Source organism: Atractosteus spatula, chromosome 2 (assembly GCF_055471065.1).
Source record: "Atractosteus spatula isolate fAtrSpa1 chromosome 2, fAtrSpa1.hap1, whole genome shotgun sequence".
Taxonomy (NCBI): domain Eukaryota; kingdom Metazoa; phylum Chordata; class Actinopteri; order Semionotiformes; family Lepisosteidae; genus Atractosteus; species Atractosteus spatula.
The window spans coordinates 53,732,100-53,758,628 of NC_142707.1; the positions used below are offsets into that span (position 1 = coordinate 53,732,100).

General features: G+C 36.6%; 1 protein-coding gene and 1 non-coding gene across 2 annotated transcripts; one reads left to right on the forward strand and one right to left on the reverse strand.

Annotated features, from left to right (window-relative positions):
- trnal-cag (transfer RNA leucine (anticodon CAG)) lies at positions 1-83 on the reverse strand. Its single transcript has one exon. It is a non-coding gene; the product is annotated as a tRNA-Leu (tRNA).
- Positions 84-322: 239 nt separating this feature from the next.
- dusp23b (dual specificity phosphatase 23b) lies at positions 323-3,442 on the forward strand. The gene is made up of 3 exons (XM_088938758.1): positions 323-394; positions 1,865-2,146; positions 2,721-3,442. Exons 2-3 carry the CDS (start codon positions 1,877-1,879, stop codon positions 2,904-2,906), a joined length of 456 nt encoding a protein of 151 aa, XP_088794884.1. The 5' UTR covers positions 323-394; positions 1,865-1,876; the 3' UTR covers positions 2,907-3,442.
- Positions 3,443-26,529: the final 23,087 nt, after the last annotated feature.

Consider the following 26,529-nt stretch of genomic DNA (forward strand, 5'->3'; position numbering starts at 1 on the left):
TGTCAGAAGTGGGATTCGAACCCACGCCTCCAGGGGAGACTGCGACCTGAACGCAGCGCCTTAGACCGCTCGGCCATCCTGACGTTGAGAGAGCAGTGCTTAGTGTCCCTCTGGAGACTATGTATCTTTTTTTATGTTTAGTTTCATTTGTGCACCAATGAAAAAGGTGACAATTATTCTGTGAATGATCCGCGAGCTTTTGCGTTTTAAAAGCATGTAAAAAGCGGAGCGGTGTTGTGTGTGTGTGTGGAAGACGCAGCCATTGGTGGAGATGCTGGTCCCTGATAGGTCTGCCTGAGCGTCACTCGAGCGAACACGTTCCGGGGTTCTGCCGGGTCCTCATAGCGGATTAGAGTCGAGCTTCGTATGAGCCTTTCTTCTCCGCGGTCTAGAGGTTTGTTTAATGGCGTTTTTTTTGTATTTTATGCATTTCTATTAAAATTAGCTGACTACATAAACTTAACTAAAGCTCTTGTTTTCGATACAATTCAGTATATTGATGGGGGTGTCTCTAAAGCAATACACCACTAAAACTCAGGAAAGCTAACTTCTGCTCCGGGTCATGTCTGTGTTTTGCTCAAGTTTTTCAGTCATATTAAAATCTCACTAGGGTGTATCGCTTGTATATGATCACGGAAACGACCGCCAAAGCGAAACAAAATTTAAAAAGAGCGTTTTCGGTGTGTAAATGTTTTTATGATCTCTGAGTTTAAAATGTTGTCGTTCAAATTGTGAACGGATTTTATATATTGAATTAAAAACTCGTTACAGCAACGCTACGCTAAGACGTTATTAACACTGTTGATGTATAATTAAATTAGCACTTTCTAGTAAATGTACTACCTCAGCATCTTTTCCATGATATTGGGTATTAAGGAACGAGTAATAGTTCATATAATGCACGTAGGTGGTAGTTATGATTGGTGCGGGATTGCTGAAAGTGGTGGTCGTTAAATATTTAAGCTGAAACATATTTGAAATTAGATTCGAGGTATAACATTTCCAGATACAGGAGTAAAGTAGCTGGCTAGTTCGTTGAAAACGGAGAATCGGCAAACAACATCTGATCAAATTGATTCAAACAGTACTGTGCCGGTTTGCTGTAAGAAAAAAACTGCTGGATTTGAATGTCAGCTTTTCCTCGCCTGCCCCTCTCTGAACAGCTGAAGGAAGTCACGTGACATGGGGGTCTTTAGACAGATCCAGAAGTTGCCGTCTGGTCATTGTAAGGGGATTCTCTAATTTAAGACTGAAGGTGCAAAATAAATAGAAATGAAAAACAAAGCTTTCGCGAAGCAACAGATTTTTATTGTAACTAATAAATTAGACCAGTATCCAATATGAGAAAAGTACATATTTTATTGCTATTATTTTATGTATAGTACAAGAAAGACCCCTGTAAACTCTATGTAAAGCTAACAGTACAGTTTCACTCCATTCTTGGAAGCAGCAAGTATACTGGAGCAAAACATCACAGAACATGATCATGAAAAAAGCCTTATTATATTTTGAAATATAAAAATATTTTGAAATTGTTTGGGTTCTGGGTGTGTACTTGAGTGTCTAGCTTCATAATGGGTGAGTCATAACTAGGGATTAAAACTGAAGAGTGCTTCATTGTGCGAGAATGTTTTCCAAAAAAACAGTCTCTTGGAAAAGTCTGTGTAGATGATAAAGACATTATACTACAGTGTAACTGGAAACTTCTGATCTTTGTCAATATGATACTGGTTCCTCTATAGAATCTGTATTTTGTTGTTTCTACACAATTGTACAATGAAGCATTAGAACATTCTCTTCTGTTAAATTGGAGACATGAATGTATGAGACAGGAAAATCATGGTTGCTGCTGTTGATTTTTCAGGCTGCTGTAGTCATGGCTTCTGTAACTCCACCTAATTTTTCCTGGGTTGAGCCAAAGAAACTGGCTGGGATGGCCCTACCGCGGATGCCTGCCCACTATCAGTTCCTGCTGGACAACGGCATACAGCACCTGGTGACTCTGTGTGAAAGAAAGCCTCCTTATCATGATTCATGCCCAGGACTGACGCTGCACCACATAAAAATAGATGACTTCTGTCCACCCAGTATGGATCAGATCAAGAGGTTCCTTGCTATTGTTGAAGAGGCCAACGCCAAGGGTGAAGTATGTACCCAGAGATAGGGCATACAGTCACATTTTTTATGGGCCCATATAAGAGCAGATAAAATGTATCAACAAATACCAGAATGTAAAACATGGTGTTTCCTGACAAGTTATTTTACTTTTGTACAAGCTGTAAGTGGAATTAAGTTATCATACATGGAGGAAGCACATTTAGAATACCTTCAAAGCACAAACTGGGTTCCCGATTGTGTAATGATTCTTGTCACACCATCATGTCTGTAAGCTAATGCACTGCTGAATGAGCTAGATGGGTCTAATGGCCTTCTCTTGTTTGCAGTCTTTGTAGTCACTTTATAAACTATATGTATTTATTTATTAGAGAAGAGGAGTTAATTGGACATTTGGCAATAATTGTAAGCAAAACAATGTACTAATTTGTCTGTTAAACATGTCCAGTAAGCACCAAAGCTTAAGCTAAAAAGTTTTAGAACCATGTTTTCCCTGTTAGCAAAATGTGAGTTCATCATAAATGAATTAGGCGTTTTCTCCACAGGGTAATTCACTAATTCCTTTAGTGTTACACAATTTGTAAATGGTATCTTACTTTTTTAAGGGTGTGGCTGTCCATTGCCTTCTTGGACATGGGAGAACAGGAACAATGCTGGCCTGCTACCTGGTGAAGAAGAGGAAAATCGCTGGGGTTGACGCGATTGCAGAAATAAGAAGCATTCGTCGAGGATCAATAGAAACGTATGAACAAGAAAAGGCTGTTGTCCAGTTTCATCACCACATAAAGTAAAATTAAGACAGCTGCAGCTGTAAATGTTTATATTAACTTCATGCGCTGTACATACTCTATGAATGATCGGAAAAAAGTTTTATTTAAGAGTTTATTTTGGCAGTTACTAGTTATTCGTTTTTTTTCTACATAACCCCTGAAGTCTTGCAAGCAAGACGTTTTAGGTGTGAGATAGAACTCGGCGACAGACACAAAAATTGATGTCATGCCGAAAGCTGCAGAAACACTGAAAGGTTTTACAACTCGGACACGACCTGCAGCTGTGTGCTGCCACCTGGGCTATCCCAGTCAGAAGCTGTGGTGACAACTCGGATTCAAACTGGTAGGATAAAGGTCTAAGCTGTTTCTAATGGTGTTTCCTTCACAGTTTACTTTGAATTAAATTATTCAGAAAGAGATGGTGATTTGAAAAGCAAATGTTTATGCTTGTAATGGAAATGCAGCATGAACTGTGTGTTGCTGGAGGGAAAGATGTGGTAGCACAGGCAGGGTTTAATCTTTCTTCATCATTTAATAAACAAGCAAACTTTGACAGCAGAGTGTGTGTATCTTTGAAAAACAGAGACAGGAGTTAGGTATAAAATAGGAAGCACCAAAATGCCTGTGTTTTGGCTCCAAATTCATTTAATCAGTACCCATTCCAAACTAAAGATGACCAGACCCAGTTTGTTTCATTTGCTTATTGTAGGAAATATCAATCATTAATTTGCCTTTTTTCATTTTAATTTTGTTTACTGAATATGCCATTGATGCAGCTTACTCCTATTGAATAAGAGAAGGAGTGATTCCATGATGGTGTTGGTTGCAAATGTGTTTATATTTTGTTGCTAACAAAGAAATGGCCATTCAGTTTATCTAATCTGTTTGGTTGTTGGAAGATAGGTATCCATGGAACACATCCAGCTGTTTCCTGAAGGAAGCGTATAGTCTTGAACAATATGGCTGAGTAACTTGTTCCCAAATCCCAGAACCCTTTTTTCTTAAATAAATATACATTTTTTAGTTCCCTTTGCAGCCATTTTTGGTGTGTTTGTAAGCCCAGGTTTTCAGGCTTTTGGTCTTAACATGCAGGATCAGGGTATGTTGAGTAATGTAATCATTGAAGGCACATCTATCATGATAAGCAATGATAAATAATTATAATAATTATAATAATTAATAATTGCTTACACTTATATAGCGCTTTTCTGGACACTCCACTCAAAGCGCTTTACAGGTAATGGGGACTCCCCTCCACCACCGCCAATGTGCAGCATCCACCTGGATGATGCGACAGCAGCCATAGTGCGCCAGAACGCTCACCACACATCAGCTATTAGTGGGGAGGAGAACAGAGTAATGAAGCCAATTCATAGAGGGGGATTATTAGGAGGCCATGATTGGTAAGGGCCAATGGGAAATTACACCCCTACTGTTTTCGAGAAACACCCTGGGATTTTTAATGACCACAGAGAGTCAGGACCTCGGTTTTACATCTCATCCGAAGGACAGCGCCTGTTTACTGTATAGTGTCCCCGTCACTATACTGGGGCATTAGGACCCACACAGACCACAGGGTGAGCACCCCCTGCTGGCCCCACTAACACCCACTAACATAAAGGCAGCTGTAATCCATACCATCAAGCAGGATGTCAGGAATTGGGAAGCTAAAATGTGCCTATGCAACATATTACATCCATTGGGTGTTCTGCCTTAAATAGCACCTTTTTTTATCACCAGAGCTTGGTGGGGAGAAAGAATCATTAATTCATGACGTAAAAAGCAGAATATGTACAATGTTTTTGAAGTTAAATGCATATCCTATAAAAGTTTTGATGCAAGGTATTCAATGCATTATGTATTGGAGGTTGGTAATTAAATTTACTCTTATGCTCAGCATGATAATGTTCAATATGGATATTTCCCACAGGTACATGGTTTTGACTAGAATACTCACCTACTAGAAGCTGTCAAAATATTTGAGGCCCTTGCAATGTAAGGGCAGCCAAAGAAACCAAATGATGTGGTAAGTAGTACAACAGAAGGGTTCTCAATTGCTCTTTGTACCTCCCAACCCCACCTACTCTCAGTGATCCCCTTGATTCCAGCTGCACAATTAACAAATCACGATCATCGGAAACCAGCACTCTCTCTGCTTATCCACCAGAAAACCCATAGTCCGGACAGCAGGTAGCCAAGCGCACACATTCTCCACTCATGCCTTTCTCTGATTATTAAAACAATAAAGGTTACTCCATTTTCAATACACAGACGTTATACATTTAGGTTTATATGTTGTGGTATAATGGAGCCTAACTTTTATAAGTTTTAAACAAAGGGAGAATTTTTCCCCTTTTTCCATTCAGGATTTATGTTGCCAGTGTACATTCCATACCTCGAAAACAGAGTGACGTACTGAAACTGATTTTGAAAATAAAATGCTTGTTATTTACAACTTCACCAATGATTCTTAGAAGAGGAAGATGTACAATATTTACATTATACACTCCTTAAAGGGGCCTTCATTCAGTGTTGCTCAAAGTCTAGGCTCTTTATGTAAAAATAATATGTAAGCCTAGAAACAAGTCTAGAAATTGCTCAATATATATGAAAAGTTTTAATTTGCATTGAGATAGTTTTTCTGTTGTCTGCTTTGCTCAGATACATCAGTAAACATCAGCACTCAAGAAATTTACATATGTTCCTTTAGGGGGCAACCAATCCTTTTCTTTGACAGTTACTAGTCTAAACCTCTGCTGTTTACTTTGGTTACTAACAAAGCATATCACATATACTGTATTTTCATTGTTATTTATTACTGTGTCTTTTTATCATTAATAATTTGCTGAAAAAGTACTTGCTCTGAAATTATCTCTATCGGTTTGGCAAGATGTGTAACTCAGATCTATTTTAATATGACACGAGACCCTTAGAGAAAGTCTGTTTTATGTGTCAGCAGGCATTAGCTATTGACATACTAAAATAAGGTTAGATAACTCACCATTATGTTTTATTCATCAATGCACTACAGATCAACCTTAGGCCAAAATGTTGTAACTGCAGTGGCATGAAATTGCTTAAGGAGGATAGGTGATTGAAGTGGAAACTTGTCACACAGGTGAGATAACTTGAAGGATCAAAGGAAAGAAACGTTTTCCTACTTTACAGTTCTGAACAAGTAGCATACCCAGGAATCTGAGGCCTGCAGTAAGTCTGACATCAAAACAAAGTGATAGTCTTCTATCAGTGGAAATCATGTATTTGAAAAAAAGTCACAGTATAGTGTTATTCACTTACTGTACAATCTTTAAAGGAAATGTCCACGCTCATTGTACTCCAAACAATAAAATTATCCAGTATGCCATTATAGTTTATATAACACATGCCCAGATTCCTCACAATTCTGATTTATACATTTCACCATACAAAACAGTACAATGTTTTGACCGTTGAGCCTACTCCTGGTGAGTCGTCAGGCTCAGTAGCCCGAATGTGCTTTTTTTTTTCTATTTTCAAAATGATCTTGTAGTATACCCTTTGGGTTAGGCGCATGTCACATTTTTAAGTCTTTTGTGTGGTTAATTGTCTAAGATTTGTTCTAATTCTTTTTTAAAAGAATTGAACTGAATTACCGAAGCTCACAGAAACATTCTCCCACATGATCATATCGATAGACATAACGGGATCATGGTCCCAAGTTGTTACATGTAATAAGCCTAGGGTCTTGTAAGGTACTGTGATTATATATCCAGTCTATTATGATAAAGGCGCTTATTCATGGTGAGGGTTGCAGTCAATCCTGAGAGCACAGGGCACAAACTGTGACTACAATCTGCAAGAGACATCGGTCTATTGCAGGGCATATACTGTACAGTATACACACAAGCAAACTGCAAACTGGGTCACCCACATCCAAACAGACATAAGGAGAATATGTAAATGCAACATCAAAGGTACAGTACCCCAGTGAGTTATTAGAACTCATTACTTAGGAGCTTCGTATAACTATAAATGGCAGATTGCAGACCTTTTTAGGAAGTGTTATTAGTGAGACAATCATGATGTGTAGTGGAAGGATTGATTCTCATGAGTCCACACGCACCTAAAGCAGATTGTGATATAATAGTACCGTCATCATGGTGAACATCTTTACATTTTGATGTCCTGGACCTTGAATTTGCACCATCATAAACTGTAGAAATAAATCATTGTATTGCATTATATGATAAACTAGCAATCCCCTTTGTCTACAAACTATCTCATTCTTCCAGTGCTATAATCACACTGCAGGAATTTAACCAAAGCAGCTACTAATAATATTTCCTTACACTTATATAGCGCTTTTCTGTCCAGTCCAGTCCACTCAAAGCGCTTTAGCACCAATGTGGTATGTAAATGTGGTAACCTGAATGATGTATGACAGCAGCCATAATGCGCCAGTCCGCTCACCACACATGTGCTATCAGTGGGGAGGAGAACAGTGTGATGAAGCCCATTCATAGGTGGGCATTATTAGGAGGCCATGATTGATAAAGGCCAGGGGTAAATTTGGCCAGGGGTTACACCCCTACTCTTTTTAAGAAACATCCTGGGATTTTTAGTGACCAGAGAGAGGCAGGACCTCGGTTTTACATCTCATCCCAAGGATGGCACCTTTTTAACATATAGTGTCCCCATCACTGTACTGGGGTATTAGGACCTAGACAGACCACGGGGTGAGCCCCCTCTCCTGGTCCCACTAACACGTCTTCCAGCAGCAACCTTAGTTTCTCCTAGGAGGTCTCCCATCCTGGTGACTAACATTTGATTCAATTCAGTTCAACGCTTGATGGGTATCTGAAATCATTACCTTTGATCAAAGAAGATACTATCAAAATGTTTCATACTCCCATAAAGAGAATAGCAGTTATTAGAATTTTATTTTCTTTTGCAATAAAAAATCCACTCTCAAATTAATTTTGTACTGTGTGTAATTCTCAAAACACAACATTTGCACCATTCACTTTTGCTTCAAATGGTTGGATGTTAAATTGCAGATGGCAGTTTCCTCATTTGTAGTTTACAGTTCTGTGGCAGCAGGACTGTTTGGAGCCAGGATTAGTCAATTGTTTATTTATTACAATAGTATATTTTGGAAACGATGGTGATGATTGCCAATTTTAATTTTGATATCAATCAATATGATGAGGTGGAACTGTTCCACCTCTGCTTGACAGAGATATACTTAACCTTTTATGGAATTACTGTCTTGTACTCAGAAATATTACAGAATTACTGTGGCAGAAATGTCATTTTATTCTTATGGGCCTGCACTTCTGCTTTTGTTTGTTCTTCTTGAGCACTGGTCCCAAGTCTGTTCAACTCGTCAAAACCACAATGCAACCCGCATTCAGATCAAGGAGGGACAACATGTCCTGCAGGTTTTATACTTATTGGGATTGGGATGCTAAAAAGATACAGTAAATTAACAACATATGTAATTAATTAGTTCAATTAAGAAGTTAAGACTTCAAATAAGAACTGGAGGTCTCCAAAGTTCCCCATTCCTAGTCCAGATTGCCTGGGGCTTGGTAGATGTACAGTAGACATTATAACCCTAAAACATTTCCACACTGCTTCAGCCAATGACAGTCAGAACTCGAACACTGGGATTCTTGTGATCTGCTGTACTTCTGAGGAGCTACTCAAAGAACTATCACCTATGTATCCTACAATCACAGAACTCTTTGTTTTTATTTTTAATTGTCATCCTTTCATCGCGCCTTATTCACAACTTAATCACAACTAAATTATGTCATTTTGAGCATCTCTATGCAGTCTTCAACAACATTGCATTACACACTTCTAAGTACAATAGCCATGCAGGCCTCACAGGCTTGAGAGCAATTTTCTCCTCAATTAGACAGTTACTGAGTGCTCTCAAATCAATAACATTTGCTAAATTTCTATGCAAGCCATCAGAAAGGCAGGCAGTCCATTTACCTTGAGGAAAGAATGCCTTTTGTTATTCTCAGAACCCATAAACAGCAATTATGTTAACTTAAGAGACAATGCATAATTTAAAATCAAATATCTAATATAACACTGTGCTCAATTTGTATCTCAGTGTTCTGTCCAGTGGCATTTAATGGTCAGCAAATCTCTGATCACTGACCACAGCAAATAAAAGCTGAAGAATTTGTTTAAATAATAGTTCAATGTATTTTTGTGTAATGTCTCAACTGATAATGAGTCCATCCATCCAATGTCCAGTACATTTTTAGTATACATGTCCTGCTAAAGTTTAAAGGTTAACAGCCCCATTCTATTTAATTCAGAAACCACACAATACTAGTTCTGGGTCATCCCTCTGGAGACCTGTCATAATATAACACCAGTAATGGGGGTACAAATTAATCAAGGTGCATAAAGAAGATTCCAAATGCAGTGCTCTTAAATATCATCTATTATCTTAAAAATCTATATTTCCGATTTTAAATCTTATCTAATTGTTTAAAGATGTCTTATAATTATCTTATTCTTATTTTTTAAATCTTATCAATATCTTAAAAATCATGCTATATTTTTTCAGCTAAACAACATGTAAAACTGCCTCATAGTGGTCTTTTGCACTTCTAGCAACATTTTGATTCCATTTGATCTCCATAGACATGTATGGAGATATTTGTGACATTAAAACTGCCATTGTGTAAACCCTTCTCCTTGTACTTTGGACAGTATATGTCACAGACGTCCAAAGGGACTAACGGCGGAGAGCAGGAGAGCGGATAAAGACCCATCTGCGTAGCGGCGGAACGGGAAAAAGGCCCGGGCTCGTTAGTGCAGAGAGTTCAGGAGTGCCGTATAGAAACCTATGCCCTCAGGTAGCGGACGTGGGGCGACCTGGTGCTAGGCGGGTCTCAGGACATCCGAACGTCAATGCTGAGCGCGGGCAGAGTGCAAGACCCGGAGATATATAGCCTAAGGGAAAGAGAGGGACCAGAAGAGCAGCAGGCAGGAAACTAGGGACAGGACAGAGTAGGAGCGCCCTCTGGCTGCAGAGAGCATGACAGTATACCGTGTGTCAGTCCTGAGGAACATTGTAACATGCCATTCCATTATATGATGTTTTCATAGGATGTTGTGTACTATTTGTACATTGTCTGGGGTATAGGCCATTCACTGTCTAAACCCTCTAAAGTTCTTTGTAGAATTTATGAGAGGGACAAGATAGAGAGACCTCTTTTGGTAGCAAGACAAATGTACAATAACTAACAGGTTAATAGTAAAGGTTCATAAAACATGAACATTCTTTTCATAAGTAGGGTGAATATATTTTATTAAGGAGTAACATGCTTATATTCAGTGTCACTGCTGATGACTCCTTGAACCAAGGTTTAATTAACAATTAACCTTGTTAATGTCAAAATTAACACACTGTCCTAAATGCAGCATGCTTAATGTAAAATGTAGCTAGTAATCCTTAATTTGGAAGACATGTTTATCAAAAATGACTTAGAATGGTTTTGATTACCCTATACAGTACATGCTTTTTGGTACCCATTTATAGAGTGGGATCTGCTGAAGAATTCCAAGTAAAGCATCTTACTCAATGATACACAAGCAGTGTCCTCATACACTGGTCTTTAATTTGTTCATAAATCCTGCTGTCTGTTCATTTTACTTTCAATGGGGAAAAGTAGTATGGATAGGACTCCAGACTCATAAATGGGAGGAAGTGGGTCAGTCATGGGTGGAACACTAATGTTGTACCCTTGAGCAAGATATTTCACTCAGATTGTTCCAGTTAAATGTCCAGCTGTATAAAGGTGTACAAATGTAAGTGACATAAAATAAAAGCTTCATCCAGATTAATTATTAATAATAATTCAGTGTGGGAGGCATTGTTACCTCAATTGACTTGATTTGTACAGCATTCAACACAAGAGGATCACTTGGGACTAATTTAAACCAAATTCTTCCTCTCATTTCCAGACCTCGTCATTCATAATCAAAAATTACTTTCACAGATTTGTACAGATAGTTTTTAAACCAAGAATAAAAGAGGCATAGAATTTAATTAGAATAAAACAGACTCACAAAGACATCCAGCAGGGAGAGTTTGATGCCACCCCAGGAAGCTGAGGGAAATGACTGAAGTGCCAAAGCTTTAATACTAGTAGGATTAAAACATTTAGGAGCTCTAAAAATACTTTTATAATGAAAATGCAATTTGAGAAACTATGCTGACTAAATTGGTAAAAATATACTGTTCTTTTAATGTGGAATTACAGTTTAACTTTCAAATGACCTTTTTGAAAGTGTTATCTTTGAGTGTTTTCCATCAGAAACAGAATGGCAGTACACTGCTTCATGTGAGGCAATAACAAATTCTCTGGGGATTAAAAAGAAATGATTAAATTCAACCATGAGTGAGGCCTCTGGGTATGTAAAATGTCTTTGGCTTCTTGTAATGGAGAAATTTAGTTTTCTTAACATCAACAGCACAGCTTAGTGAACATGGTGGCAAAAAAGCATGCATTTTTGAAATATTAAATGATGTACCAATAAATCAACAAGAAGAAAATGAAAAGATGAAAAGGAAAGAATTTGCAAGTGAAGGGAGTCATTGGGATCAAACCATCTGATATAACTAAATACAATGTTTTCTGTAGTTACAGTATATGCACTGAACATTTGAAACAGGAGGCCTTAACTGAAGCATTTATTGAACTGAAGCATGAGTTGGGGGTTACACTACTAATTTTAAGTATAATCTATGGAAACCTATTATTCAATTGTGTAAATTAATTGGATTAATTTAATACGTGGAATTCTGTTTGATCAATCAACTATTCGGTTTTCAGTTAGGAATGGCATCAAAAATGATCAGATGTGACGTGAAACAAATATGCTACATATCCAAAATCAAATCCAAAAGTTGTTCCCTTCAGTGGATGTGCGGTAGGAGATTCTTAAGGAAAAGGTAATAGTTTTTTTAACTGTCAAAATAGGACATTCATTTATGTCTAGGACATTATCTGGTTGCCGCAATTTCTTTTTTGTATTTTGTCATAAGGAAGAGCAGTGGTCCTAATACCTGTGGCAGGTCAATAATTACATCACCCCATTAAGAGATTTTCACCCGTTACCTGCACTCTCATTTTAACCATTAACCGCTTCTCAATCCAAACACATGCATTATGTTGAGTACCTAATGCCTGCAATTTAAGAAAAATATTTAATGAGGATTTTACACAAAAGCCTTCTAAATATACAAATATACCAAATTATACACTCTGTGTGAGCACATTATCACCGTTGGTAATATTGACTGTATTTTAATAATAAAGGAGGCAGGACAACAGTTTGATGTCTCAATCAAAGGACAGTACAGGTTTTACAGCACAGAAATATAAATATTAGACAGTTTACATGTTTTTTGTCAGGAAAAATAAATATCCTATTATAAATAGGATTTATTATAAATATTATAAAACAGATAGAAAATCTTGAAAGATAACAACACATGTACACAGAAAATCAGAAGATTTTATGATTAATTTATCAAAGACCAATCCTTGTGCTCAACCCACTATATAAAGTATGTTGAAGCATCTGCAGTATTAAAATCTGACTAATTAAAAGAGAGTACCATCTGAGCTGGGTGAAATGAATAAGTGAACAAGTAACTGGGTGAGAATTGTCCCAATGTACAGTATTCAGGAAAAAAAGTTTAGAAAATATAAACACGTGCTGAATAAATACAAAATATGATTGCTTATCCTTCAATACTAACAAAGGAGACAGCAATGAGCTGTGATTCCCAGTTCTGTTTGACTAGATAATGAACAGTAAACTGAAATATTCATGATAAAATCTGCAGTCACTGGAATAAGTAAAATTCTGCCTGCTAGATTCTCCCAATCAAATCACATCATAAAGGTTCAAAGACTGGTCAGTGTTTGGAGTTGTAAGATTTTTTTTTTCTTCAAAGGCGTGCTGTGGTTCTCATTTTAACAAATTAAGCAGAAATTGTACTTCTATTTACAGCCTGTCAGGGCCTTGGCCAAACAGTTGATACCTAACTGTGTACTGTATATCTAGGTATTTCTGATATTTGAAGTAAATAAATCTAGGTTTGCATTTACCATTTTTTGCATAAGGCTTAAATCAACCAATTATTTATTATGGTTTTATGCAGATATAAATGCTAGACATTGTTAAGCAACCTATTATCATCATTTATTATTATTGACATTAATAGTTGTTTTAGTAATAGGAGCAGCAGCTATAGCACCAGTAATTGTAAGACCATTAATATAAGTATAATAAACCTTATATAAAAGTATTGATAATACTAATATTATCCATCCTTTTTCTAAACCTATTTATCCAGTACAGGGTCATGGGGGATGTCAGGACATCCTGGCATAGTATTTTTCTGACTAGAAAGTATGCATTTCTAGTCATAAATATACTAATAAATTTTGTTCACCAGCTTGTCAATAATCCATGCTGTACATCAGCTGTTCCTGAAATGGACTACTGTAATTCGGTGTCACCAGAAACCAACCCCCTTGAAATCTTGCTTTTGTAGACCTCTTGCAGATTCACTAGTAATGTACTGTAGTCAGTTATATCATGGCAGTAAACAGTCCTGAAGGAGTGGATGAAATGAGTTCTTCATATAATAAGGCGTTATAAAAATAAGTGGATAGGTTCACACCAATGCTTTTTTAAATATAATTTAAATGGAATGGAAAACATTGCTAATTTAGTTATTCCAATTAATGTCCAATTCAGTTTTATTAAAATTACTTATGGTAGCTTCTTCAGGACTCCCTCAACCCTTTGTGTAAATTGTTACCTCTTGGTTCTCTGTTTAAAATGCCCTTAAATTTACTTTACATTTATATCCCTTGTTTTATGTTGATTCTGAGGAAGTCAAGTGGCTTTACTTTGTGGATTTTGAAGACTATGTTGGAAAGCAATACAAGGGCTAACATAATAATCTATAAATTAAGGGATGTTACACAGCAAAGAAACACAAACCAGATGAGACAGCTGGAATCTATGCAGAAGTGCAATTGAAACTGAAACAAGAGGCAATATTTGTTGCACAAAGGTGTGTGGATGTCTGCAGCAAGCTACCCAGCCATGCTGTCAAAGCTAATATCCTGACTTTTTCAAAGAAGCAGCTGGATGCAATCCTTGGATTAGGTGACTTGCATTAGCAGAGCTATTTATCCAGGCCTGTTGTTATTGTGTAGAGCATCCACAGGTGATTGGGACTCTGTTATCTGACACAGCAGATGTGGCCCATGCGCTTGAATATATGTATAGACCGCAGGCAACAAAAACAGCGAAAAACACAGGAGGCCTAATATACTAATCATCAAGTGGTTTGAGAACCCAGTGTATTGGCTCTGCGCAGGTCAGAAATAACAGACTTTTAAGTTCTCTAGCCAGATTGTACCCCTGTATGTTAATGTAGCTGTGGATAATGAAAGATACGTAGTTATTTTTATATTTATGTATACTTTACTTGTGTATATAAAAAATATAACAAGTATAATATGATGACAGAACAATTTTAATTAGTGCTTTTGGAGGGGAACCTGCAAAATGCAGAACTATGCAATAGGAATACAGAAACTCAACATTAATTACATTCGTTTTTTTACAGAATATGAAACACTGAGGACTTACAGATATTTTTAGCTATAGAATGGAGTGTCTAAGAAGAGATTAAAAATTATTTATGCGGAAAACAAATGAAACCAATGGAAATATATGCCGAGAGAAAAACAAGTTAAACTTATTCAGATAAAGAAAACTTGTCTATTGTTTTTTTATCTTGAAAAAAGTTAGTGTATTCTTTTGAAAAGAAGAACAATTTGCAGGTGTAACTTTTTTTCACTGAAATAAAACACCAGCTCTAGTTTTGTGGCATCATTAGGGATCTCAGAATGGTATTTTTATATACATTATATATACAGTACAGTATTTAAGAAGCCAAGATAAAGCATTCGGCTCTGTGGGAGACATGCTGAGGATATTACTAATGTGCTGTGGCAAAACAAAATGAACACCTGTGTGATCTATATAACACAGGGCACCTGGTTGGTGCAAGTTGCTCATTAAATAGTTCACATCTGTATGGCAGATTGTGTTTCAGAATATACCAAAATGCACAATACGATACAATAATACTTTTATGTTTCTCAGGAATATGTCTTCCATCATAGCTGCTATGTTTCACACACAAAAAAACTTGCAATGACATACAAACATTACACATACGTGTTCATTTAATTTATTGGAAATAAATATAACATTACATAACAGACATCAACCAATACATATTACTTTCACTCTAACATGAATCCCCACAAAATCCAAGAAAATGTTAAACACATGGCCTTCCATACACCTAATCCATTCAATAAAATTCACAATAGATAAAGAGAGGAGTGTATTGGGTTTTTTTTAATTCCTGTAAAATAATAGCTTAAGTGATTCAGTATATCCCTTATCTCATGTGATGTAATTTGTTATTCATTATATTTTGGACTTTTATTGATAAAAATGTCAGCTACTTATAGTGTTTTTAGTTTGTTTTTCTACTGTTATAAATCTCTATAAGTCTCCTGACAGCTGCTAGAAACAGCACATGTGTGCCCCTTAGTCTCAGAGAGTGATCAAATGAGTTTTTAAAATGAAATCGGTTGGTGTCCATAAAGCAAAGACTAATGTGGGTATTGTAAAGATGACAGTCTTTCAGCAGTGTGTGTATGACACAAAGCCAAGCACACACAAGGCTGAACTCTTGGGGTGCACTAAAACATGCCACTCAGCATGAATTTTGCTCAAAGCAGCTGTTGTCCTGATTGTCAATCTCTTCCTCTAGTACCTTAAGCTGTTGTTTTGAAGTAATTGGTTCAGAGAGTTATGCTTGAATAAAAGAGTCAAGGTGTCCTTAACTATCTTCAGAAGCAAAAGAAAAACCGTATAGTAGTTCATCCATCCATTAACTGGAACCTGCTGCTAGCAGGGGCTGTAACAATTCAGAGCCTATTTTGCATGAATGCATTAAACCCTCACATAAGAGTGCATCCCAGTCCAGAATCAACCCCCTGGACCCAAAAACTGTGAGGCAGCAGTGCTAACCACCACATCATTAGGCCACCCAAAGTGAGTAAATTTACATAATTATGGAAGAGGGCAGAACAGTGGTGCAATGGTTAGTGTTGGGGCACCGGCTTCAATTCCGGACCCAGGGTGCTACCTGCATGGAGTTTGTATGTTCTCCCTGTATTGTAACTCTACCAGCATATAGACCACCTATATCAATTCACAAGACCAGTAGTCCTAGAACAGATCCGTGTGCTACTTTGCTGCTTGCAACATCCTCAGACTCGACGACACAGATGAAATTTTAATCCGACTTTTCTTAAAACCTTATGTGAGACTGTTTATTCTACAATTTTTGTAGCATTTTAAATATTTACCTGGTAGGACTTAAGGTATTTTTATTTCTTTTTTAGTTTAAGATTTGGCTGTTTGTCTCCACTAAGAACAAAACAGGTTGTTTCATGCCTTGTGCTTGTGGGAAAGTCTACCCTGAATGTGTTGACCTGAATAATAATTGTTAATACAGCGACAAATCCTATAAATTTAATTCTGTGTCTGTGTTGGTGAAATCAGAAATTCTCAAATATGCCAGGGGAAATAGTACAGAATCTGTATATAAAAGACATTTTTGCCCTCATAAAACCCAAAGGATTAGTTTAAAACTACTTTGGGGAAACTTTAGTTGTCTTCTGCAATGTGCACACAGAACATTAAAAAATTATGTTCTGTAGGAAAACTAATATTCCCATTCATTTTTGTTACGTGCTGATTTGAAAAATAAATTTCAGTTACAGTATGCTGTATATCTTGAGGTCAAAAGTTTAAAAAACAGGGCCAAGAGTGTACTTTCTGTGATCGCAGCTTCTTTTCTGTAATTCTGATTTTTTTGTAGCACTTATTTCAGTTTTTAAATTCACTAATTCATTCAGCAGCAATGCTTTTCATGCAGGAGGAATACGATTTCTTTGTATCTGTCTGACAGAAGAGCATAATGCTGAATTAGCTTGCTTAGATTTCAAAGAAAGAATAACAAAGCACAACTCTGAAGAAGCTTGTGCTGGATTTGCTGACAGGAGAAATCTATTTTTTTTCTAATTATCAGAATAGGTCAGGCCTGTAACTTCAGCAGCCCAGCATGAGCCAGGCTTTCTTGAAGCACTCAGCACTGTTATGTTGAAACCCCGCATGGATCTCTTAAAGGAGTTGTCAGGCTTGTGTCTCTAGCTGTACTCATCACAATTAAAAATAACGATGGCTTTTAGAACACCTAATACATGTTATGATGGGAAAGTAAAAGAGCTGGGAGATTCTGGAAAATGAGGAGGCTTTTCTTTGTCTGTCACAGTAGTAGTGATACATCCATGAGGAACAAAGATGATGACAAATTTGAACAGGCTGTTTTTGTGCAAACAGGTGCATGCTGTTTGAGTATTATCATTGTTCAACAAAAAGCTGGATGTTTTTGTCTAATTGGAAAAAAAACTACAGATTCACTGTAATAATAAACTAATTTTGGCACTGATTAATCAGTGTCCCTTAGTTTTCTTGAAGAAAGAGTTAATTGCCACATGAAAAAGATCAGTAGCTAAATTTGATACTCTGAAGTTTGCCAGCTTACTTACTGTAGGAATACTATCCTATCATTTAAAACAGCAGCTTATAATTCAGATTTAAGGGAATGAAAGGAAATCTTTCACCCTGACTGAAGGATTTTGTTTTTAACCTATATATTGTATCTGAACTAAACAAACATTTATAAGGTCTAATTAAATGTGAAATTATCCAATTTCCTATATCCTATTTAGTTGCAAATTAGTGAAGGAAGCTGGATTGAAACCCAAAAATAAATTGCTAGTTAGACAGAACCTCTGTTTCAATTTATATATCCAGTTATTTAATTATTCACTGTGGGCGCCACGGTCTGTCAAAGTTCACATTAAGGTATATTACTACAATGGCATTTTTTGAACCATTGTAGCACATGTTTTCTGAGCAACCACAGAGCCGTTGTAAGTAATAATGTGGCACACATTCATATAATTAATGCTACAGATCTATAGGAGCGGAGATATCAACTCTCAAAAAAACCCCAACATTCTTAAAGGTCTTTCTACATTTTATTTTCCCTTACTTAGTCAATTTATTGAAAGTGAAATCCATTGGTAGTGCATATAGACAGTCTATGCCTGAGCTGTTGACTGTTGTACGATTTGTGAATAGCTCTGATCAGAAAGTTCATTTGCTATCATTTTGCTTTGGGTATACATGCTTTTTGAGGGTGTTAGCTGGTAGGAATCTATCCAGCTGAGTTGAGTATGTCAACCAGTCTGTGGGGGAATAAATTCCCCGAGTTCACCTGGGAAAGTTATGTGCCCCTGGGGATACACTGACTTCCTACAAGAGCTTTGACATGGAAATATTAAGTCATTGTGACAGAACTAACTTTTCAGAAAAAAAAAGTATTCAAAACATAGCCTGGATTCTTGTAAACATTGTATTTCTGTGGTATAAAAAAACTTTTTATGTAGAGAGATTTTTTATTAAACAGTAGATGGCACCAAAGACATTTAAATAAGAGAAATATAAAATACAGACATGCATAATATGCATTCTATAAAGATAAAAATTTAGATTTTTTCTTGATATGAGTAATACCAAAATAAAAACAGGTGCAAAATTATTTATTATCATTTTGCTCAATTGTATAAAACACTTAATTCATTCTTTCATTTATTCTTACAATTTTGATGTAATAGTTTTTTTTTCTCACTTCACATGGTGCTGCTAAAATGATAAGCAATTTGGACTTGGTTTCATTTTACTAGCACCACAGATTTAATCCACTTGACTACATGGAAGTGATTTTAATACTGAGAACAGGAGACACTTCTTTACACAAAGAATTCTGGGAATATGGAACAGGTTACCTGGTCATGTTGTCAAAAGTGATGCTCTGTCTTTTTTAAAGAAAAAGCTGGATGAGATCCTTGGATCAATTGGCTACTTGCAGGCAAACCACATTTCCTGTGGTTTATGCTTGTGTTTTAAGAGGCAAAATGAGGTTTATAACAGATTTTCTGTATTCCTTTTTGGAGGTGCCCATGAGTATATTAAAAAAAATAATATTTTTTACTTTTGTTGTCTGTGCTTCGTCTGGACAAGGTAGTGCTGTTACACTAGCCCCACTACTGCACTGCAGGGGCAGCTATCCCCACACCACTGTGCCTCAGCAGGGCATATCAGAGTTGCCACGTCTCTACTCTGTCCTGATCACCAAGGAGAGGGGATATGCAGAGCACTTGTCTGTAGTGAGTCGTCTCCTGGCAGCAGGTGCTCTGAGGGTATTCAAACCCTGTCTTTTCTCAGTCATCTGGAATCCACAAACACATCTCTGCCCTCCTTCCCTCCAGTCCAGTCCAGTCCCCTCCTGTCCTTCAATCTGCCTGCCCGGACAATCCTGAAAGACTGTCCTTCATCTTTCGATGGTCCCTGCTCATGGAGCCTGGCTGTGAATTCCCTGGAGAGCTCTCCTTCGGTCTGGATATGTGCCAACCTGTCTTGTGTCAGAGGTGGAGTGAGCCTGCTGCTCCCCCTGGACTGAGACCCTAGCTCTTGGCTCCGTTACATCACTTGGCATCCCCCCTTGTTTGCTGGGAGGTTGCACCTGATGGTAACAATTAATGTGCATTTTAGACATTTGATTCTTGGTTCCTCATATAGTGATGGGAGTTTTATCCAAGCGTGAAGAGAGGGAAAGGCTGACAGTTTCTTGCATTGTAGGATTTTGTTTTCTTAAAGTTAATGAAACAACACTGTCTTAATGAGTTGTTTACAATGTATTCTCGTGGAATGTTAATGGCCTCAACAACCGAATCAAGCAGAAAAGAGTCCTGTTGTCTTTAATGAAAAATAAAATAATTGCATTTTTATGGAAGTCATGTCCACTGTGAAATATATCAAACTGAAACATGACTGGATCGAACATGTCTATGTCTCCTCTTTAGCCTCTATTGCTAGATAGATTGCTACAGTATATTGATTAATACCAATCTACTTCTACTTTTTAGATCTGTTTTTGGGAGGGGACAAATATTAATCATATGTTTCACCATGGTTAATTTATATTAAACAAATTTCAACTTTCTATAGAGACATATTTCTTAAAACAGCCTCATTTAATATACTGTACATTATTGTAGCTTATTATTGGGTAGTATTTCATTTTCATACTTGATTCAATTTAGGATTGTTTCTAATAATTAAAAAAAGCCAAGTTAACAACTTTTATGAACATATGTTTAAATCTTAGATCTTAAAATTTCTGAGTTCATTAATTAATATGTCAATCATCAAAGAAAGAGGATTATGTTTTTTGTGATTTCGGATCACGTCTCTCTTTTGTAGTTGATTTCCCTTTCTCGAAACTCTGTCATCATGGCAATAATGGAAACTGTATGTTAATTAAAAAAAACATTTGTGGTGGCCCTCACTCCTCAAATAGCGGGATTTTTAAGGATTAGCATTCGTGCCGCTTCCTCACAGTCAGTCTCTTGGGAAACTAAAACATGTTGCGAGGAAACAGAAGTTCATACTCTGACAATGTGTGAAAGAGGGATAAAAGGAATTTGGTTTCACTGATTAAAGAAATAAAGAAGATCAATAAATCACACGCCTGAGCACAATCTGTGGGTGTGTACAAATCTCTGATTCTGTAAATAATGTACTTTCCATCTGATGTAAACATTAGCTTTACATTCAAGGGAGAAAGGTCTTTGTGGCTAATCAATCAAAGCTATTATGAATGTGCAGACACAATTAATCATTTATTAGTTTGGTTCTTCTAAATTTCTAATGTTTTCTTACCTCTGTTTGAGAGAATTAATGCCATAGAAATTATTCATTCTAGGATTTCAACAGTTCCCTTTACACTTCTGTAAATCAATAGTGTATACTAGGTACAACAGTCAAAGCCTAATTACTGAATTTCAGTCTCCCATTTACATCAATAACAGGAAATATAATGTTGAAGAGGGACATACAGTAGGTAACAGGGAGTTAAATAAGACAATTGAATATATTAGACACAGTTAATGTCCTAGTATTGACATTTATACCATTAAATTCCACATCAACTTTAGTGAAGTGATTCTACCTCTTTTAGTGCAGCTATAATAATGCTTATGAATCTGATCAGTTACTGGACTGGCTGAGAAGCTTATACTGTAGCTCATGTTAAAATAAAAAAAAACTCCTCAGAGTGTCTTATTGTCCCATATAATTACCAAATATAGATCTAAAGTGAAGTGCTGAAGTCCTCGCAAATAGATGGGCATAATCCCTCCCCAAATTAATACAGCCTAAAAAAAATCTTGATCTGGTCAAAATCTTCATGCAAAGACTTTGAGTAAAATTGGCAATCTAATTATACACAAATGTTTATAAAATTATATATGGGAATACGATACATAGGAAGAAACACATAAAGTTTTTAGGTGAAATTAGAAAATACACATTAGAAACGTTTTATGAAATTTGGTAACCATGAGAAAACTTCTTTTTAAGCTTCAGTATAAAAAAGGCTGGAAATCAAGAGTGTTCTCATTTCCAGTCTTATCTGGACTGGAGATGAGAACAGAGGACAGAAAAGAGATACACATGTATTTTTATTCTTATTTATTTCTTATAATGTAATTGTATTTTTAAATACGTACTCAGACTGGCTTGTTTTCTGTTAATACTGTGGTAGACACTTTCAGTGAGTTATCTGAATGTTTCAGGCAACCACCAACCAGTGCCATCTTGGCAGTAGCCACAGTGTAAATTTTGTATTTAAATTTATTTTCTATTTGACTAGTGCTTTTCTCCAACGTAACTTACATTCAGCCCCACTTACAGTATACAGTGGGGCGTTACACTGACGCATTCTGAGTAATGTACCTCACTCAAGAGTACAACAGCATTTCCCTACTCACGATTTGAGCTCACAGCCTTTTGGGTTTTGAGTCCAGAGCCCTGACTGCTCCTCCACACTGCTGCATTTGAGAAAAAATAAAGAGCTCACATAACACAAAACCACTCAAACAGATGTGCATGGTGACAAGTGTCATCCTAAGATTCGTACTTTTAACTGGCCCACGCAGGGGCACCTCCCTTTATAGATGTGCCTTCTGGCAGGTCATGGATTCTGAGGTTCCTGCCTTTCCTCCACAAAGTTTTTTGTGACATCTTGTACACATTTTACCAGTTTCTATGTTCTACACATCCTGGAATGGATGCTGAACCATTAAGGTATTTTGTGCTTGAAAATACTTATTTTTATCTCTAGGACACTGCATGAATATATTGGACTCCATAGAACTAATAAGATATAAGTAAAACCAACTGCCTGATAAATAGCATTTTAGTTTTAAAACAAACAGCGATGACAAATATTAAAACATGTGGTATGGGAAATGCATCTGTGCCAGAATTCGTGTTAAAACACAGAATTGAACCCATAAAGAACAACATAGTTCAGATATAGTTTCAAAGGTGGAAGTGAATATGTCACCATTAAAAAAGATGGCATGTACAAAAGAAAATCACACACACTTGTATTATGCACACCAAAAAGGTATAAACAGCAGAGTTCTTATTACAGGGTATTCCTGACTGGTCTTTTTCAACAGCCTACCAGAAAGAAGCATTATGAATGTAATATAAAGCTGAACAGTATGACTGCACTTGGGATGCCCACCTTACAAAACAAGCCCTACAGATGACCCTCTGGTTTTAGTGCAAGCGCTCCCACAGGAAAGGAGAAGCAGTTGAGTTGGTAAATTGACCCCTTTCAGACAAGCATAATCCACCAAGGAAAGAAGGAAGGTGAAAGGGAGGTAGGGAGAAGGAAGATGAAACATTGTTACATGAAATGTGTAATATTTCATAGCTGAGGTGAAATAAATGGTCATATTTGTCCAACAGTTATAGTTAAAATGATCAAATCAAGTGTCTAAATTTAATTCCTGATTATGTAGAAGTATTTTCTAGTCATCCTTTGAACAATTATGTGTCAGTAAATGACCCCACACCTCAACTGTACAATACTACCTTTCAACAATTAACCTACAGTATGATGTGTGGAATGTTACTGTAGGCCTGACTCTATTCATATATTTTGCATTTTGTGATTTATCCTGATAAGTGGAATACTAATTATTTGTTGTATGTTCCATTTTTATAATGCAAATAGAACAATCAAAGGCCAAATAATTTGTGCCTAATTGCCATGGTGCCTCATAACTTTAGCCAATCCTGCAAATTAAAGGTTGGTTCCAAATGAAAATGAAGATTGACTATAGGGCATCATTAGCCAGAACTTCACTGTACAATCATCATCCCATTTGAATACAAGCAATTAGTGAGTACATATTGCATTTACAGGGTATCAGCTGTTCAATTAGAAAAAAATGAAGACCAAATTTAAACACTGGCTAGCTGCAAAAGGTATTTATAAACTACTTCATTTGTACTAATTAAAAAAGCACTGGGAGATCGATTAGAAAAAAATATTAAATGAGCATCGCCTTTTATTTCTGTATTGGAAATTTAACAGCATCACAGTAAAGAAAAATAAGCAATATTTAAGAAGATTGAGTAGAGAATATGCACTCATTTCTATAAAAAACATTTTAAGCATCTGTTGCTACAGAGAGCATGAAAGAAGGTAGATATATTTTACTCAGTATTACAGAACAGCAGATATCCAGCTAAAGAGCATCTTGTAGAAGAGCTGCAAATAGTTCATTATTAGAGGCAGTATCTTGTTACTCTTCTCTGGCATTGAAATTTTAGGTCAACAGTTAGATAAAAACACTTTGCTCATTTTGTTTTTATTGAACAGAGACCCCACACAATAAATACAAAAGTAAGGCACATGGCTTTCAGATTTACCTTTGGTAAAATTAATGAGATTTTCTCACCTTCATTGAGTTCTGCATATATTTTCATTAACTGGAATGTTGGTTTAATGGGGCCATGGTCTATGGCCCATTTTTTTTGCTTATACTAATGTTTAATTCTCAAATCCGAGCCTTTTCAGTGGGAAGATTTACATTTATATTAGCGGAACAAATTGATTTTTATATGTAAGATTGTGCTTCTCAAAGTCTGTCGACAAACCTTGTCTGCTGAATGATTACTTAGGTACCTGTAATTAATAATTTGCATGATGAGAAGTGATTTGAATACAACAGCTTGAGTTCGTATACATCATACAATAATGGGTTTTGAGTCTGCTCTTTTTATCCTGGATATTCTTGTTTTCTGTGATGTTTTTATGTGTTTTCAGATCAGTGAAAAGAGTTTGCATCACAAAAACAATACTGACTGTCCGTTTGAAAAGTGTCATGATCTTTAGAAAAAATGCAGGTGAGCAGAGGATTGACACGAGACTGAAAGCTCACCTTCAAAATACATACAGTAATTTGTTAACTCACAAATCACAAGTGTTTCTGAATGCTTTCTTCTAAAAGGATCTGCAAAATCCATCAGAAAAAATGTTAGATTTAAATTATTCTTCACAATACTGTTCACTGAAAAAAAATTGATTTAGCAAGTTACAAAACTCAGGCAGGCTGTGTGATTGATCCCTGTACTTGCCGACTGCAAGACAAAATTAAAGCATCAAAGGTGAACACAGTCATGCCTTTCTTGTAAACTTGAATCCGGAACTAAAATGCCTGTTGAACGATAGATTCTGCGTCAATACTAGAAAATGATTTTTTTTTGCATGGCATAAACAGCCAGAACATGTTTTAGATAAAAAAAATCTTAGGATCTTTACATAATAAGCATGTGAATATCACCTACTGTATTGGAAAGCAGTGAGGTTTGATGGGCTGAGTTGCTCATACTCTTGTATTTCTGGAAAGGGATTTGACTTCTACTCTTGTGGTACTCCACAACAGATCAGGCTACAGGGTGGTATCAAGCTGCTGTTTGATGCATCACTACTTTGTAGGGTTATTTGAAAGCAGCATATCCTGAATTTGATATAGATCAGAAGCCATGCAAGGCTGGGCCTGGTCAGTAGTCTGATGTCAAACATCTATGGAAAACCAAGATGCTGCTATAAGGTATTTATGGGCCCAGCAGGTGTCATTCCTCACTCTAGATCAGAATTTTCAAACCTATTCCTCAGTATAGTGAGCAGAGATACTGTGCTATAGGTGGTGCTATCCTCCAGATGAGACATCAATCTGAGGTTCTAAGAATTTGGTTATTAAAGATGCCTTATTAAAGATGTTTTTAAAGATTAGGGATCTTAACCCTGTCTAAATTCCACTTGGGGCTTGGACAATCCTAAAATTTCTCTTTCAATTCAATTGTATTTTCTCACTTCTCCACCTGATCTGCTGTCCAGTGTGCTGGTGCAGAATTGCTACAGCCGATCACCCATGTGGATGCTTTAATTTTGGATGAAACAGGTTCTCTACTGTACAGAAAGTTCTATGGGATAATTTGGGATGGAAAGTGCAAGAAATTAAATTACACAATGAAGATTTAAGGTTAGAAAAGAAAACTACATACTCAGAAGGTTAGAAAGAACTCAAAGATCTATTATATCTTCAAAGGGCATTACCGGCAATACCAAATGGTTGAAAAATAAATTACATTTATGCATCACACACTACACAGAATGCAATCTTCTATTACCTTTCATCTTCCAGGCCAGAGTTTCATTGTACAATGACTAGATCCTAATCTATAAAGTATCAGATGTGAAGACAAGGTGTACTTCATGTTTAAAAAACAAATTATTTGGGTCTGAAACAGGAGAGCCTCCTTTCACCCTACATTACACTGATTGTAAGAGTAGGAGTGTTAACACTGGTGTCCTGACTAAATTCTGCTCTAGACTTGTCCAATGTGGCCTTCCTAAATCGCTCCCTCAGTTCATTTGAAGCAGTTTCTCACTGCACCACATGCTCTGTGATGTAGTGTGGTTACTGGCTCGTGATGGATGGATGCATACCCAGGTATATACTGCACCTCAGTGGTGGATGAAGTGAGTCTCCTTCTATTAATAAGTGGAAGAAATAAATTAACAATTTTTAATCAGACAGCACACAGCTATTCTCTGCCTTGATTCCTGGTACACCTAGAGAAGCACAGTGTCACATCAAGGGCAATGTAGCAGATCCAACTGGGATGAGGACTTAAAATTATACCTAAAAAATAATCGGCATCACACTACCTGGCCTGCTATTTAAATTTTTACTGAAACTGATATTAGAAGACATACGTTGAAAAGAACGAGGCAAACAAAATGTTAGATTTTTTTCTGAGTACCATCATTAATCTCTAAGTCAAGTTTGCTGAAGAGCTTTCGAATCTGCAAAATCTTGTGATAATATTTAAAGCTACAATACAAAGGGCAACTTGCAGTTGAAAATGAAAGTTAATTATAACTGCAGTGTTTAAGGTGAAAGGCTGTTGATCATAGTTTCTCCAGTTCATTCAATTGCAAGGCAATTGGGGCAAAGAA

What these genes read in the sequence shown, in the direction of transcription:
- dusp23b (XM_088938758.1), top strand. Translation starts at nt 1,877, where the DNA reads ATGGCTTCTGTAACTCCACCTAATTTTTCCTGGGTTGAGCCAAAGAAA. An exon ending in AGGCCAACGCCAAGGGTGAA is followed by an intron (nt 2,147 to 2,720) that starts GTATGTACCCAG and finishes TACTTTTTTAAG; the next exon opens with GGTGTGGCTGTCCATTGCCT.